The 18,052-nt window shown below is 45.5% G+C and overlaps 1 protein-coding gene across 3 annotated transcripts in view; it reads left to right on the top strand.

Moving 5' to 3' along the window:
• The window catches only part of GDPD5 (glycerophosphodiester phosphodiesterase domain containing 5), a 172,713-nt gene that overhangs the window by 131,521 nt on the left and 23,140 nt on the right, over positions 1 to 18,052 (top strand). For all 3 annotated transcript variants that reach the window (XM_069070862.1, XM_069070861.1, XM_069070863.1), the window contains 8 exons: positions 945 to 1,038; positions 3,817 to 3,876; positions 5,834 to 5,932; positions 6,930 to 7,023; positions 9,383 to 9,528; positions 14,239 to 14,321; positions 17,069 to 17,219; positions 17,732 to 17,950. In XM_069070862.1, the coding sequence (XP_068926963.1) occupies positions 945 to 1,038; positions 3,817 to 3,876; positions 5,834 to 5,932; positions 6,930 to 7,023; positions 9,383 to 9,528; positions 14,239 to 14,321; positions 17,069 to 17,219; positions 17,732 to 17,950 (946 nt within the window). The remainder of the gene's footprint in view (positions 1 to 944; positions 1,039 to 3,816; positions 3,877 to 5,833; positions 5,933 to 6,929; positions 7,024 to 9,382; positions 9,529 to 14,238; positions 14,322 to 17,068; positions 17,220 to 17,731; positions 17,951 to 18,052) is intronic.

Below are 18,052 nucleotides of genomic sequence, written 5' to 3'. Positions count from 1 at the left end.
TCTTGTTAATAAAATGTAATAGTAATTGTCCACTAATGTCTTCATCAAAGATATCCTAGTGGCAGATAGTTGACCCTGGGTTCACAAAGGTTCAGATTCTTAGCCTAGTCTCCTGACCAGGGTGGGTTTCAATTATATGCCCAGTGATGGACTGTATCTGTTGTCTCAAGATCAGTTTCATTAGTGCCAGACAAGCTTGGCCAGAGTGATGAATTGTTGAGTCATTACAAATTTCCAAGGTGAATTACATTGGGGCAGTGAACTGCCCTGATGAAGAGAGATGGAAGATGCCATAATTAAAACCATGGCTCTTTTATTTATATCACCATCGCCATCATAATATATAGCCCCTCCCCTTCAGCAAGCTCACAGTCTAGTCCAACACCAGTAAAGAAACTTGAATCCCAGAGAAGGTAGGTGTCATGCTCAAGGTCACCCACCAGTTTGGTAGCAAAGCTAAGACTTGAACTCAGGCCTCCTGACTTCCATTTTGGGGCTCTTGCAACTATACTAAAACCTGATTCCTGCCTTTAAAGATCTCAGAGTCTACAGGTGACTATAAATAGTATAAGGCAAGATGTGATGAAAACCACAAGAAAGAATCAGGGTCTCCTCTAAGTAGAAGAGTCCTAGAAGGTTTCCTGGGGAAGGTAGCATTTGAACTAATTTTTAAAGGGGGAGAGGGGAAGGGATATAGAATTTCCACAGGCAGAGCTGGAGTAAAAAGCCTTCTAAGTGAAAGTGGGACAAAGGGCTGGATCTCTAAAGTTCCTTTCAGCTCTGAAAGATTCTATGTTCTCTGGTTTCTATCCTGCTCCCTTCACACCCCCTCCCCCTTCTAAAACTCTCAGGGATATCTTTACATTTTTTTGTCCCAGCATCTGTTTTTCAGCCTTAAACTCCCACCCTGACTTTTGTTTGACTTTTCACCTTTCTCTTCCCAGGTTCCTCTATAACCGAATGGGATACTGGAGTGACTGGTCCATTCCAATCCTTCTGACCACTGCCACTGGCTTCACATACATCACAGGATTGTTGGTATGTCTGGTAGGACATGGCAGCATGACAAAGATAAGTCATTTCTGGGGATAAGGATGTTCCTTCAAGACACAACCACTGACCTTGGGGACCCCCTGTTTTGAGGGAGGTAATAGGATATCTTTCAAGCAAGGGGTGGGTGGATGAATGGATGGATGGATGGATGGACGGATGGACAGATGGACGTTTGGACAGGCAACAGGACTAATAAAGGATGTTTGAGTAGATTGACAAACGAACGTTTAGTTTAAAAAAAAGACAGAAGACGATAGTCTTCAAACGATAGGACAGTGAACTTGATTCTGATTCCTAGAAAAATTATAGAACATGTTATTAAAGGTTGATGAACATCTAGATAAGGAAGCTGGGTCACAAAGAGCCAGCCTGGCTTCATCCAGAAATCTCTCATACTGTTCTTATGGAAAAAATGGAGATAATATAGGTAAGATCACTGGTTTCCAATTCAAATAGAAATATAGACCACTGAACTATACATAAGGATCCCTGCAGATGCATATCAACATAGAAACCCACATATTAACATTACACTCAGTTGTATTTTCATAAATTTTATTAAATATTTCTCAGTTACATTTTAACCTGGTTCAGGCAGTACTAGGAATGTTAGTCTCTGGCCTAGATGAAAATACAGTTAAATGGGGATGGCTAGGTGGCGCAGTGAGTAAGAGCACCAGCCCCAGAGTCAGGAGGACCCGGGATTGGTTCCGGCCTCAGATACTTAACACCCACATCAAAAAACTGTCCGTGTAACCTTGGGCAAGTTACTTAACCCCAATTGCTTTAAAAAAAAAAAAAAAGAAAATACAGTTAAGTGATTTTGAAATGATCAAATAACCAGGTGAACCCAAACAGTAGTCACTAATGATTTGTTGTGAAAGTGTAGAAAAGTCTCTTATGAAGTGTCCCAAGGATCTGGTGTTGCTCTGTGTTAGTCACCAATGTTATCAGTTGGATGAACGTTCGGATGGTATGCTTATCAAATTTGCAAAAGGCACCAAGCTCAGAGAGAGCACTAATAATATATACTGAATGAACATTGGACTGAATCTAATAAGGTAAAACTCAATAGGCCTAAATGTAGTGTTATTACTCCAGTTGAAAAACTTAATAAGAACAAGATGGCGGGGGTATGGCTACGCTACAGCTCCTGTGAGAAAAGATTTGGGGACTTGAGTGGACTGCAAGACTGGCATGAGCCAGTTCTCTAACATAGGCAGAAAGGCTCTCCTGGGCAGCGCTTTTTAGCATTGGATCTTGATAAACTGGAGAGCATCCTGAGGAGGGCCCCGATTTCATGTCATATGAAGACTGGTTGAACAAACTAAGGCTGTTTAGGTTGGAGAGGACCTGGTGGAGGAGAAGGGCAGGGGGTGGCCTTCAGGTATTTCAGGGCTGTTCTACTGGACCTGAGAGGGCAGCATGAGGAGCAATTGGGGGTTGGAGGTAGGGGAGGGGGGTACAGAAAGATAGATTTCACTTGATGAAAGGAAAAACAGCTATGATTAGAGCTTTCCAAACAGTAGAATGATATGTGTTGGAGAAGTAAGTTCCCCTTCTATGAAGATATGCAAGGAAAGATTCCCATTTGTTGGGTGGAATATAGAGATTCTTAGTCAGGTTCATGCTGATAACTGCTAAGGCTCATTCTAGAGATAATGTGATCTTGTCATTTGAATTGAATACTGTTAAGGGAGAATAATGTCAGAGCTTGGCTTTGTAGGAAAGGGAGAAGGCCTTCTGGTGGGTGCCTGGTCCATAGTGAATGCTTGGTCTGATTGGATGACCAATGACCAAGGGTAAACAGATAGTCAAAAAATAAGCATTTATTAGACACCTACTTTATGCCAGGCACTTGCATTAGATTGGGGATATAAGTACAAAGAATGAAACAATCCCTACTTGCAAGGAGTTTATAGTTTGATAGGGGAAACAGAGCATATGTACATACACACGTACATATATATATACACATATATAAACGTGTGTGTACATGTATGCTTGTGTGTATGTGTGTATGTATTCACACCCCACAGGTGTCCCAAAAGCCTTAATGAAGTTTTAAATTGCATTAAGACCTTTGAAACACCCTGTATGGAGAATAAATACAATAAATACGAAGTCAATGAGTACAAAATAGTTTGAGGGAAAGGGCACCAGCAGATAAGGATGGTCCTGGTATGGAGAGGACTCATAGTGTAAGGATTATTTCATAGAACCCCAAGGCTCTCAGAACTGGAAGGATCTCAGGGGGCATCCCAGCCCACTCATACTCAAGTAGGAATTCTTCCCACCCTAATATCCCTGACAAGGGAGTATCCAACCTTTGCAGAGCTAGGAGCAATGGGGGAACTATAGAAAGACAGATTTTGGCTGGGTGTAAGGAAAAGCTTGCTAACAGTCAGAGATCTCCAAGAATGGAATAAGCCGCCTTGAGTGGGGGGAGAGGGGTATTAAGTTCCTTTAACTCTGGAGATCTTCAGAAGGAAACTCAATCAGGAACATTGTACAGAGGTTCTCTGCTCTGGTGTGTGGAATGGACAAGATGTCATCTAGGTACCTTCCAGCTCTGAGGTTCTTGATTTTGGTGAGAGACAGGGAGCTCACTATCTTCAAAATGCAACTTGTTCCATTGTGGGACAGCCCTGATTGTTTGAAGGCTTTTCCTTCTATGGAGCTGAAATCCGCCTCCCTTTCATTCCCTCTGTTCTTCCTTGCTCAGTGGAAGTCTGAAGGCCCTCTGTCCTTGTGTCTCCCCAGATCCTGGCCCTCTGTCACATTGCTGTGGGACAGCAGATGCACCTTCACTGGCTTCACAAGGTAAGGACCTCTGTCGCCCTGTGGGCATAAGGGGAGAAAAGCAAGAGGAGAGCGGGGGTGGAGGAGAAAGGAGTTAATGCCCGGGAGTGCCCAGTGCCCACAGAGAACTACCCCAGGAGTTGGAGGCCAGACCACCATGAGCTCAGAGGGAGCAGCTAATTACAGATAATGTGGGTCAGTAACAAGAAGCCTGGCCTGGGAATCGGGAGACTTGGACTGGAATCCTGCCTTAGCTACTTACTGTGATAAGTCAATTAGCCTCTCTGGTCCCTAGCTTCCTCCTTTGTAAAATGGGAGATATTGATATTCCCTCTCAGAGCTGTCATGAGGAAAGCTCTTAATAAACCTCCAAAAAGCTTGAGAAATACCAGTTTTTAATTATTAAAGTTAAATTCACTCTGTGTGGGCTATCATTAGCTCCAGGTCTGCTACCATCACTCTCTTTCCTGGCCTGAGCCTCAGTTCTCGCACCTGTCAAGTTACACTGGATAGTTTCTAAGGTCTCATGCCTATTAATTTATGTGACCTTGGGCAAGTCATAACCCTCTCTGGGCTCTCATTTCCTCCTCTGTAAAATGAGAGGTTGGACTATATCATTCCAAAGGCCTCCTCCGTCCAGTTCAGACATTTTCCAGGTCTACGACTTTGCCATGGACAATATATGTCCATTTCTAGCCTTAGCTGTGGAGGGGCCCCTTCTCGTCCTTGTGACACCACTCCCTCACCCTAGGCCTTCCTGCTCGTTCTCCTCAGAAGAACTGAGCAGTTTCCCCTGGCCTCCTATGCTCCCCACCAGGCACTCATTTCTCTCAGCTTCAGGGCTGAGGTCTGAAAGAACCATGCCAGCTGGCACCCACCATTGGGGGCTCAGCACTCATCCCAGCTGCCTCCTCCAGGCTTTGTGGGACTTGCGTCAGAGCCACAGAAACGCCTAGGCTTCCGGAGGAGAACATAGAACATAGAACGTCAGAACTGGGAAGGATCTGAGAAAGCATCCTCTTCATGTCCCCTATTTCAGAAAAATTTCTGTCCAGATGGAAGGCGATGGAAGTGTTTTGCCCAGGGTTGCAGAGCTGGGATAAGAACCCAGTTCTCCTAACTGCGGTTAAAGGTTCTTTCTGCCTGTCCTACTGTGTTCTTGTTCTCTCTCTCTCTTTCCCTCTCCCTCTCTTCTCTGTCCTCTTCCATAGAAACAGCCTTTTCTCGTGCTACCATTTTTATTTGTCTTGCTTATTGTTATCATTATCAAACCTGTCACAGGAGGCTGCTGGGCTCACATGACAACCTTCCCAACATCCAAGATAAATCACACCCAGTAGTACAGGCCCCTCCTCATTCAGCTTCAGAGCATGGAGCCATTTCCAGACACTGACCCCAAAGGATGTTGAGTGTGTACCTCATGCCCCTCAAAATTGAGGTGGGTGTGGAGGCTGAAGTCCGGCAGAGGGCCTTTTCCTCTCCTTTTCCTCTCCCCATTTACCCCTCACCCCCATACACACACATACACGGTCATCCAATTGCAATCTTCTCACCTACACACATACGCACACACACTGATCCCCACATGTAGTCACACAACCGCACACAGACACATAATTGTACACAGTGGTACTCATGCAGTCACAGATAAACACACACATACACATGGTTAAGCTTATGAAGTCATACCTACATATACATGTACTGATAGAGACCCTGTTGATTGTAACCACTCTCTCCTAGATCATGGCAGACCAGTTTAGGTTTAGGAGGGCTGAAAAAGTCTATAGTAGTCACATACAATTGCACATGATTGCATCCGCATACACAGTCAGATAGATACACTTAACCTTAGTTGTGTATGTATACACAAGCATCAGTAGGGGGAACATGGGGAAGAGGTTTGCCTGGGAAACCCCTATGCCCCCATTCTAACATTCTGGGGACCCTACTTTGACCCCAGCTTCTCTTCTTACAGGTGGCACTGACCGTGGCCTTGATTGCGACCCTTGTAGCAGTGTCCTCTGTAACCCAGCTCTGGGACGATGAGTGGGCTGTGCTGCTAATATCATTGCAAGTGAGTAGAGGTTGCCCATCTATCCCAAACTGCCTCAGGATGGGGCACCTGTACTCGCTGACTTTAGCTGTGGTGGAAATTCATAGATTACGAGGCCATAGAAAACCAGAGCTGGAAAGATGGGCCTTTAGAGGCATCTTGTTCAACTGCCTTGTTTTATGGATAGGGGAACTGGGCACATAGCAGAATTTGCCCGAGGTCATAGAGCTAGAGCTAGAGAGTATCAGAGCCTGGAGTCAGACTCAGTTCTCCTGACCCTAAGTCTGTGGCTCTTCCCATTGTGCCCTCAAAGTGGGGTCAAGTTCAGAATACTGCTTAGTATAGCAGATTGTCTGGGGAATGATAGGGTTTTTAGGGCTGGAAGGGCACTGAGAACATAGCCAGTCTCCCCCCCCCACCCCCTGTCCCCCCCACACAGTATATAATGTATAACAGGAAGCAAGGACCAGAAATCCAGGTCTTCTGACACCTGCTGCTACATTTAATCATAGCATCTCAAAGCTGGAATGGACCTCTGAGGTCAGCTAGTTCAACCACCTTAAGCACTGGAACCTTCTTTACAGCTTCTCTGCTTAGATACCTCCAGTCATGGGCAGCTTTACTACCTATAAGATAACCTGTTCTATAGTGGGGAATTCTTTGTTGTCAAAATGTTCTTTATTGTGAACTGTTATCTGCCTCCTTGTAATTTCCCCAGGGCCTCACTTGTCCTACCTCTGCCCTCCAGGGCCACATGGCTCAAGATGGAGGCCCTGAAGCCCACTTCCAAGTTGTTGTGGATGCCCAGAAAGCAGCGTGTATATCCTATAGTTCTTCTAAGCCAGCCCCTCCTGCATGAACCTTCCCAAGACGATAGGAGCAAGCCTGTGACTAGTTGTGGAAACCCTTCCTCCATAGGTTGTAGGATGGGACTGGTTGAGAACCCTCCACTCTCCCCAGGATTGGGGAAATCCATGTATACTGCAGAGCTAACTTGTGAAATGTCTCTCACCTGCAGGGCACAGCCCCATTTCTGCACGTTGGGGCCCTGATAGCTGTAACCACTCTCTCCTGGATTGTGGCAGGCCAGTTTGCGAGAGCTGAAAAAGTCTGTGAGTATTAGACAGCTTGGCCTCACCCACAACCATCACCGTAGGGCTTTTGTCTGGATTCAAGAGATGGAAGATGTGTGAGGGCAAGGAGATGGGGTTAATTTGGAGCTGTCTACTCATAGAATCTTAGGCTATCAGGCCCGAAAGGGAGCCTTCAAAACCATCTTACTTTAGAGAGGTTGAGAGGGGAATGGGGCAGAGTATAGTCCTTGGACCAGGTAAGCCTCAGGAGAACCAGTTTCTAACTCTGGCCCTCCCATCCCCACAGTCCCTGCCACCACCTTTCGCTGACCATCCCCTAGCACTGGGCAAGTCACATAGAAAGAGGGGGTTGGACCAGTGATCAGAGCTTACATGTCTCTGTCGCTGTGAGGTTTACAATTAGACTCATTATATTCATACACAGAGAGTGCCATCTTCCACAGGAAGCCTTTCCTGATATCCCGCCCCCAGCTGCTAGTGCTGTCTCTCCCATGACTGCTTTGTGTTGAACTGCTTTGCATATATTTGTATTCCCTTTATATTCGTGTTGCCCCTATTTGCATAAGTAACAAACTTATTGTCTCCCCTATTAGAGCATCAGCCCCTTGAGAGAGAGGTTGTTTCCATCTTTGGAATTGTACCCTACTGGTCTTATACTGAATAAGTGTTTAATAAATTCTTACTGATTGGTTTATCACTATATAGATATTTAGGTCATTGGATCCTCACGGTAGCCCTGTAAAGTAGGTAGAGTCATTATTACTCGCTCCAATTTGTGGAGGAGAAAACCAGGGAAGTGACTTTTGCTTAAGGTCGCCTAGCTAATGAGTGTCAGAACCAGATCTCCTAGATCCAAGGCCAGTAGTCTTTTTTTTTTTTTGGTCTTGGCCCTGACCAGATAGGAAGAGGGAAACAGACTAATGATTTTTATCAGTATAGGAAAGTCCCAATGGAAAATCCCTCTACTGATGCAGATCATCCACTCTTTTATTAACTTGTAGAGAGTTGCCTGGGACATGAAGAATTTCAGTGACTTGTCCAGGCTCACACAGCTGCCACATGTCAGAGGCAAGACCTGGGCTTTCTCTCAAAATCCAACCTTGGATGCACTGTGCCTTTTCCTTTCTAAGAGCCCCCTCAGCTGCTCGGTTGATTGTGACCCATGAAATCAGGCCCAGAGAGGGAAAGTCTTGAGTCTAAGAACATAGTAGGACCTCTCTGGGCACAGGATCTAGGTCCTGGCCAGAGGGTGAAGCAAAACACTGGAAGGTGCCCCAGACCCTGGCAGAAGCCCTGGGCTCTTCCAAGGGCACACCCTTAATGAAGCTCGACAGCTCTGGCAGCTCAGCTCACCAGGCCTCAGTTTGCCCATGGTAACAATGGAATACTTGCTTCATGGATTTTTCCCCCAGAATTGTTTGGAGGAAAACATTTTGGCTGCTGTTGTTACTATTACTGTTGTTGCTGCTGTAGTTGTTATTATTAAAGGTAGCTTTCAGGAACACTATTAGTAATCTACAAAGAAGAGACTCGCTGTCCTTCAAGGTTTCTGTGGGATGCAAGTCTACACAGCAGTCTATTTAAAACACCCACCTGTTGGGTTGTTTTTGAAATTCAGTGCTGCTTGTTTATCACATCCCCCGCATTGTGTGGACAAGGCCCGTGAGCACACGAGTGTGTGTTTGCAAACCTCTTGTCCCACAACCTTCCACCAAAAAAAAGAAAAAGAAATCCTCTGTTGTCTCCCCATCTCTCTAGTCCAGCCGATCAAAGACAATAAGAGTTCCCTAAGTCCCTGTGTCCCAAGAGAGGAAGAAAAGAGTCTGTCCTCTGCACCCAGGGCCCATCGTGTGCTCTTTGTATGCCCTGGTAGGAAAGATTGGGGGCAGGAGACACCCCAAGCAGGGAGAGGAAGGGATTTAGCCCCTGACCTCAGGCTCATAGATTCAGAGCTGAAAGGGGCATTAGAGTTCATCTAGTCCAACCCCCTCATTTTACAGATGGGAGAACAAGCCCAGAGGGATTAAATGATTTGCCCAAGGTCACACAAGTATTTAGTAGTAGAGGTGGAGTTCAGGCTCCAGTCCTCTGATGCTGGCACCTTCCTGCTGTAGCTCCCTTCCTCCCATGGTCCCTGCCCTCACTGAGCCCCTCATTGTCCATCCGTGACAGACATCCACATGAACAAATGCAATGGAAGCAGGTAGTTGGGTGAGGACTTCATTCAAAAGCCAGGGAAACAAGCGAGGTGGCTCGCCCTCCAGAATGCCCGGTTGGGAGCAGCTGTGTCATTGCCTAGAGTGGAGACAAGTGCGTGTGTGCCGGGCACTCCCGCATTCTGGGAGGGCTTCATGGTGTCTCTCTTACCCACCTTCAGCCTCACAGATGGTCATCTTCACTGCCTACTTCGCAGTGGTGTTTGTGCTCTACCTGATCCCCCTCACCATCTCCTCCCCCTGCATCATGGAGAAGAAAGACCTGGGCCCCAAGCCAGCCATCATCGGCCACCGAGGAGCGCCCATGGTGAGTGACTGCCGTCTCTCCTGTTGCTGACTTGGGAGAATGAGCTGCCAGGAGAAGCACAGTTATGACAGCTCTAGAGATCCCAGGACCCACTTTAGGGAAGCAATTGGGAGCCCCATCATGGAAGGAACCAGGCCACAGAAGATTCATTTGACCCATGCTGCCCCCTCGTGGCAGACTGGGCTTTGACATCTTTCACTGACATTAAGCTAAGGAGAATCCTAAACATGCAGAATTAAATTAGAGCTAGAAGTAGCCCTAGAAGGCACCATCTAGTCAGAGGATCTGGGTTCAGATCCTGGCTCCTCTGCTTCCTACCAGTGTGACATAGGAGAAAGTCCTCTTGCTAGTTCAGGATAGAGGGAAGACGTTGGCTCCAGAGTTAGGACCTGGGTTCGGACATAGTGTAGTGGACAGGTACTAGCCTCGAAGTCAAGACCTGCCTGGGGCCAGATCTCACCTCAGACACTGAAGAGCTGTGTGACCCTGAGCACACAATTTGACTTTTCTGTGTCCTCTCTGAAGTGAGGGAGCTAGACACGTCGACCTTCTCTGAGGTCCTCCCTGACCCTAAATTTCTGATGTCCTGGGGCATGCCCTTTTATCTCCCCTTGGTATAAAATTAAAGACTAGAGTTGATCCCTAGGGCCACTTCCACAGAATCGTTGCATCTGAATGAAATGATCATCGTTGTCATCCTCCCCTTCCCATGACAGAAGATTCCTTTCCCCATATGGTCCCTGACCATCCCTCATCCAACCTCTGCTTAATGAGAGGGAGGAGAAAGTAAAGGGAAGTTCCCTCTCCTCCCTCCCTCCTGAGGCAGCCCCTTCTACTTTGAGACAATTCTAGCTGGAAGAAAGTTTTTTCTAATGTCAAACAAAAACTTACCTCTGCAACCATCAGCCCCCTGTTACTAGTTGTGTCTTGTTGGGGCCAAACAGACCAAACCGACCCTCTTCCATGGGACAGGCCAAAGGGATTCTGCCTTTTCTGTAGGTTAAAATATCCCCACTTCCTTAATCTGGGTTCATTGTCCTAGGAACTGTGATCTACATGTTCTCAATTCTGTCAATGTCTTTTCTAAAATATGGTCCCTGGAAAGAACCCAATGCTCTATACTAGATGTGAGGTCCAGTCCCAGCAGAACACAGTGGGACTTACCTCTGTCCCTTGTGTCCTCATTTTCTTTCCTCTAAGACAGGACTTCTTAACTGTGGGTCCGTAGACCACCTCACAAGGAGTTCATGATTAGATATCAAGAGGGTCTCTGAATTTGGTTTTATAATATTCTCATCACTGTATTTCAATATGGTTGGTTTCCTTTGTATTGTAGAAGCAGGTAGGTGTCATAATGGTTAGAGCACTGGGCCTGGAGTCAGGAAGAATTGAGTTCAAATATGACCTCGGACACCTATTAGCTTTATAACCCTCGACAAGTCACTTAACCTTGTTTGCCTCAGTTTTCTCAACTGTAAAATGGGAATAATACCAGCACTTATATCCCAGGGTTGTTGTGAGAATCAAAGGAAATAATATTTGTTTGTTTTAAAGCACGTGGGCCATAGTTGGTGCTATATAATGCTTATTCTCCACTTTTCCTTACCTCTTCCCTATTCCCATGTATTTTCTGCCTTAATAACTATCATTCTGTAAAGAGTTCCAATGGCTTCTCCAGACTGCCCAAGGGCTGCATGCCACAAAGAAGGCCTAGAACCTCTGAAGGCCAGCACCACCTTAGGATCATATTGGTATGGAGCTAGAAGTGATTTCCCCGAGGTTGCCCAGGAAGGGACTGTCAGAGCTGGGACTTGGCACTGTCTTTCCCTTCCCCCTTCTCTGGGTGTCAGAGCTGCAGGCCCTGTTCCGGCACAATCATGATTGTTTCTCAGAGACGTTTCCTTTTGTGATTCTGGATCCCAGGACTTAGGAGGCCAGTGATGCCTCCTAAGTCCTTCCCATTTATAATGAACTTCATTCAGTGGACATTTACTGTCCCACCTCATCCCACACTGAAAATGCACCCCTATGTGCCCAGCCCAGTGCTTGGTGCAGAGTCACAGAATCTCGGGACTAGAAAAAGGCTTCAGAAGGAGGGGATCCAGTCCATCCCATCTTGGAAAAAACATCCCTCCAATGTTCTCTGCTTGTGGTCGATTGTTCAGCCTTTGTGTGAAGACCTCCGGTGTGGGGGAGGCATTGACCTCTGTGGGCGGCCTACCCCCCACTCATGGACAGCTGTGATTGTTAGGAAGCTTATCCTAAATTGGTCCCTTGGCAGCTTCCATCCTTTGTCTCTAGTTATGTCTTCTGGGGCCAAATCAAACAAGTCTGATTTCTCTCCTGATACTTACAGGCAGCTATCTTATCCCCTCCTCCAACTAAAAGTCCTCAGTTCCTTGCACTGATCATGGATGGCATGGCAAGGTCAAGGCCCTTCACCATCCAGTGAACTATTAATGGTCAGAAATGAATATAGTAGTCCAGATGTGGACTTGACTGAGCAGGGCATAAGGTGAACACTGACTTCCTTATTCCTAAAGGAAGAGAGGAGAAAGCAACATGGGGGGCCTGCCTCTGAGGAGTTCTCAATCTGACTCCAACACAGGAAACCATTGTTGGGGGAGGGGAATCAGAATAGGCATAGATTCAAGGATGGGGAGAAAACATGGGATAATGGGAAGGGGAATCCTTAGACTGGGAGGTGGTTAGGAGGCCTCGGTTCTAAACCTGCCTTGACCACTGCCCTTGAACCAGTCTCTTTATTTTTCTGAGATAATAATTTCCTCATCTGTAAAATGGAACTAATAATCTCTGTACTGCCTTCTTCACAAGATTATGTTATGGCTGAAGTGAGCTCATGTGTCCAACCCTGAAAGACTGTATCTAAAAGTTTACCTCCATAGAGTTGGCCTCTGAGGGATGAACTTTTTGGTCACAGAAATTCATGAAACTATTATGACCAGCTTTGGTGTAAGACTCACATCAGTGAAGTCACATATCCTTGAAGTATTGAAAAATTACAAAGAGAAAGCCTATTTGGTAAGGTTTAGAAGTCTTCCACTATTCATTTCCAAAAATTTCCTTTCCCTTCTCAAAGAAACTGCCTCTAATTCGCTCACACTTTAGGCCAGGGTTTGGCCAAATTGAACCAGGAGGGGAGAACATAAGCAGGGGAGTAATGCATTCCAGGTCACACATCAGAATCAAAGTGGCATCAGGAGAAGGACCCAGGATCCAGCCTCCCATGGCATCGTCAATGAAAAGGCCCTTACAGACCATCTGTCTTAAACACCTTATTTTGTTATAAAACCCATAATAAATAATAAAAAAGAAAGGGGAAAAAATACTATGACCACTTCCAACTCTGTGTTTTCAGTTTCTGAGATTACCTTGCAGCTCAAACATTCAGTTATAATTCTATTCCAGCTCAGATCTGAATTCTAGCTTCTAAGGTCCCTTCTGGCTCTGATAGTCTGTGCTTCAAAGTCCCTTCCAAATACAACATTCTATAATGTATCTATCTCCCTTTGAGCTACTTATCAATCCTCACAACCATAGCTTAGACATTGTAGTCAGCAGGTTAACAGTATGTATCTATAACCTGGCCTCTGGTGGTTTAGTTTCTTAGTCTGTAAAATAGGGACAATAATGCTTTCCCTGTCAATCTCGAGGGACTCAGTTTCTTCTAACTCAGGTGGGTAATAAAGGGTTGAGGTGACATTTTCATCACTACCAGAGGGCATTCTCGGAGCTTCAAGGGATAGGATGTTCTTTTCTCCCTACTGGTCAGATGCCGCATTCTTCCCACCCTATCTCTGTCTCCATTTTTCTTTCAGGAATCCCACTGCCTCTAATTCCCTCAAACTTTGGGCCTGAGTTTGACTAAATTGAATTGGGGTGGGGAGAAGACAAAGAGCAGGGTAATGGCACATTTCAAGTCCCCGCAAGATCCAAATGACATCATGAGAAAGACAAGTATTGCGTCTTCCAGCCTGACAGCATCACGGTTGGAGTGACCCTTAGGGACCCTCTAGTTCAGTTTCTTGCAGAAGAGGAAACTTGCAGTTCTAGTCCTATCTAGAAACTAGAAATTCTACTACTAACTAGAAATTCTAGTTCTATCTAGAAACTTGCAGTTCTAGTTCTAGTTTCTTGCAGAAGAGGAAACTGAGGCCCAAAGACAGGAAGTCCCTTGAACAAGGTCACTTAGCCAGTAAAGTGACCCAAGCAGAATAAGGGTTCAGTTTTTACTTTTATACCTCCCTTACCCCGGGATCCCAGAATGTCTTTCACAGTTTTAGATGTCCCTATTGCCTCCCAAATACGAACTCTTCAGGCTGGCATTTAATTCCCTCTGGGGCCTAGCTCCACCATGCTTTTCAGACCTTGTTCCACATACTCTATGTTCTAGCCACACTGGACTTCTAGCTCTAGACTTGACATTTCATATCCTCCTCCATACATTGATATAAACCCTCCCTCCTCCCTCATGCCTGGAATGCCCCACCACCTCTTGTCCACTTTCCTTCAGAGCTCTGCTCCTGAGGTGCCGCCTCCTCTGTGGAATTGTCAGTATTCTTTACCCCTTAAAAAAAAAATTTATTCGTGGTATCCTTCAACAGAATATAAGCTCTTTGGGGGCAGGGGCCATTTTGGATTTTGTCGGGGGCTGGCCTCATGATTCTCTTCTTGTGTCTTCCTTCCCAGCTGGCTCCGGAACATACATTGATGTCCTTCCAGAAGGCCAGGGAGCAGAAGCTCTATGGGGTCCAGGCTGATGTGACCATCAGGTCAGTTGAGCAGATGATTGGCTTTTCATCTCTTCCCTGAATTGTAGAATCACAAAATCAGATTCTTAGAATTGCATTTTCTTTTGGAGGCAACATTGGGTTAGGATTTTAAGATGCTAAACAGAAATGGAAAGGACTTTTAAGATAACCTAGCCCTACCTCTCATTTTGTCAGTGAAGTTTGCTGAGGTCCACAAGGAGGTAGTGACTTGCCCCTGGTCACAGAGCTAAAATGGAATTATTTGGTCTGTCTACCACACACAAACATACACATCCATACATACACTCACACACATACACAAATCCCCATATATATACCTACACTCACACAGATCCCTCCCACTTCTGACATTTTGTGTTCTAAGGGCCTTCCAGCTCTGACATTCTCGGTTCTAAAATCCCTTTCAGCTCTGACGTTCTCAGTTCTAATATCACTTTTCATTGATGCCACTCTCAGTTTTCTGTTGTAGCATTCATTATTGTAAGGTCCCTTCTATCTCTGGATACCAGAATTCTATGAATGTGAGAATAGTTTAGCCAGGGAACAGAGGATTTGGAGAGACATGGGACAGCAGTGGAGTGGAAGAGTGGCCTTAGCTAATTATCAAGGCACAGAGAAGAGAACTGGATGGATGAACCCATTGGCTAAGATGCTAATCAAAGCCCAGGGTACATAGAATAATTCTGATTAGGCCCAGGAAAAGCTGGGCACAAATAGACCTAACTCAGCAGATAAAGCCCATATCATGAGATCAGAGAATTTAGAATTTCAAGGAACCTGAGAGATGATCCATTCTACCTTCCTCTGTTCATTATTCCCAATATTTCACTCCTTTGGCACATTTCCCCCTTTGAAGCCTATATTTAATAAACCCTCAATCCCTATGAGGGCTAGAGGGACAGGCTTCCATTCTCTGAGCACAAGGTAATGGGAGCAGGAGGGCATAGGCATGAAGACTGGTAGAACCAGGGAAATGCAGCCTAGCATTATTGGCACCAATAATCTCCAGGGTGGGCTTCATGATGGGGACCTAAGAGTGTATATACACTGATAAGTACATGGATGATTTAGTGGATATTCAAGAGTGGGTAGTAATTAAGATATTTCAGATAAAAATTGAGAGTAGGTGGTGGGTTATTCATGTAAAGATCATTTTAAATGGGTAGAGATTAGTCCACAGGCAGATAATCACAGAATCTCAGAGCTGGAAGGAGCTAATATCAGGTCATTAATCCCCTTTACAACCTTTCTGGCAAGTGGTTATCCAACCTTTGCTTCAAGACCTCTGGCCTTGAAGGGGAGCCCGCTATATCCCAAAGCAGTTCACCCTACCTTTGGATAGCTCCAATTATTGGGAAGTTTCCCCTTACATCAAGTCTATAAAGTCACCTCCCTGTAATTTATAGCAGTTGTTCCTGGTTCTGTCCTTTAGAGCTAAACAAGAAATCTAGTCCCTGTTCCAGTGACAGCTCTTTAAATACTTGGAATTAACAACCACCCTCCCCCTACATACAGACCTCCCCATGCCAAAGTCTTATCTCTTCTATAAACATCCCCAATTCCTTTGCCTCATTTTTACATAGCCTAAACTCAAGACCCTTAGTCATTCTGCCCCTAACCCTAGACATTTTCTGACTAACTTGTCAGTGCCCTTCCTAAATATGACACCTGGAACTAATCCTAATATTCCACTATAGCCCAACCATGGCAGAGTTCCATAGGACCACCATCTCTCTTCTATTCATACCTGTCCCACCTTCTACTTGTGAAGTTGATATTTCTTAACCCAAGTATCAGGCTTTTCTATTGATTCTTAATAAACTTATTTAATTTTAATAAATTTATTGTTTGACCCAACCTTCTAGCCTATCAAGATGGCTTTGGAAACTGATTCATTCTACTTGCTAGCTCTTCCTCTTAACTTTATGCCATCTTCAAATTTGATAAGTACTTCACTGATTAAAATGTTGAATAACACAAGGTCAATGTCTGAGCCTCCTCTCAAGTTGACCTAAAACCATTAATGACCACTTTTTGGAGCTGTCCATCCAGCCAGTTCTGAATATCATCTAACCCAGAAGTGTCAAACACATGGGGCCAGCCAGCAACCCTCCCCAGTGAAGCCCAAACCACATTTGCAATGTAATTAAAGTTTTAAATTAAAATTAAATTATTAAAATGCAATTGGGAAATAATAAAATAAAAATAAGTAGAACATAGATAATCTTAATATGTGATTTTCTAAGTCAGTATACTGCCAGAAGGGTGGTTATATATGGTTTAATAGTCCTGTTCCACCCCCACCCCCAGCTTTCTATTAGAGTTCGATACCATTGACCTGATCCACATGTCTCCATCTTGACCACAAGCATAGCTTGGGAGTGGACAGTATGCAGTCTACACAGGCAATCAAGAATGAGCCATCTTGGGGCGGCCAGGTAGCACAGTGAGTAAGAGCACCGGCCCCAGAGTTGGGATGACCTGGAGATCGAATCCAGGCTCTGATACTTAGTACCACACCCAGAAATAACTGGCTGTGTAACCTTGAGCAAGTTACTTAACCCCGATTGCTTAAAAAAAAAAAAAAAAAGAATGAGCCACCTTTAAGGGCCTAGGATAGGGTAGAATCTGCATGGCTCAGACAATATTTGCCGCCTCCCCCTGGGGCACAGTGGGCTCCCTGGAGCTCTGGTCCCACTAGCACTGGGACAAGGCCCCGAGCTAATGTACTACCCCTCTCCTGGCAGCCTGGATGGTGTTCCATTCCTCATGCACGACACTACCCTACGCCGCACAACCAATGTGGATGAAGCCCTCCCAGAGCTTGCCCGACGGCCTGCCTCCATGTTCAACTGGACTGACCTGAAGCACCTTAACTCGGGAGAATGGTTCCTCAAGGTGTGTCTGTATTTCCAGTGGGACCAGCCTGAGAAGTGGGGGTGAAAGAGGGGAGCCTGGAAAGAGCAGTCAGTCAGCAGTAAACATTTATTAAGTACCTGCTGTGTCCCAGGCCTTGTGCTAAACACTGGGAATAAAGAGATACTTCCTGCCCTCAGAGAGCTTACAGTCTAATGGAGGAAGATAATATATAATACATAAAAGGAAGTTGAAAATGGGCAAAGGGGTGGGGGTGGGGGGGCCTGGGCACCATCCTTAAATGAACACAAATGGAAGAAAACATAAATCATGACTTTGAATGTGAATGGATTCAGCAAGAGTGACAAATTAAATTTAAAAATAAATTTTTTTTGTTTTATTTTTGTTTATTTGGAAGGGGTGTGATGTTATTTTGTTTATTTTAATTTTGTTTATTTGGAAGGGGTGTGATGGAAAGGTCAGATGACCCATGGAGCTTGTGTGTCAGGTCTGATATGTGACAGGACTGACATGTAGACCTTCTGTGCATACAGACTGACCCCTTCTGGACCGTGCACTCACTGTCAGCCTCCGACTACAGGGAAGCACAGAACCAGTCCATCTGCAAATTGACTGACCTCTTGGAACTGGCCAAAGGGAACATGACCCTGCTGCTCAACCTTTGGGACCTGCCCCATGACCACCCTCATAGGGGCACCTTCTTCAATATCACTTTGGATGCTATCCTCCGCTCTGGCCACCCACAACACCTGGTAAGCCCTCCATGGTCTATGGGCAGGTCCCTGGCCTCTTGGAACCCAAGTGGGCTGTTCTGCATCCATGTCTACATTCTCAATGAGCTTGGCATGTGAACT

This window comes from Petaurus breviceps, unplaced genomic scaffold (genome assembly GCF_028583685.1).
Source record: "Petaurus breviceps papuanus isolate PSGF00001 unplaced genomic scaffold, PetGlider_PUasm1.0 90823, whole genome shotgun sequence".
Classification (NCBI taxonomy): domain Eukaryota; kingdom Metazoa; phylum Chordata; class Mammalia; order Diprotodontia; family Petauridae; genus Petaurus; species Petaurus breviceps.
This window is presented reverse-complemented; position numbering and strand designations above follow the sequence as displayed.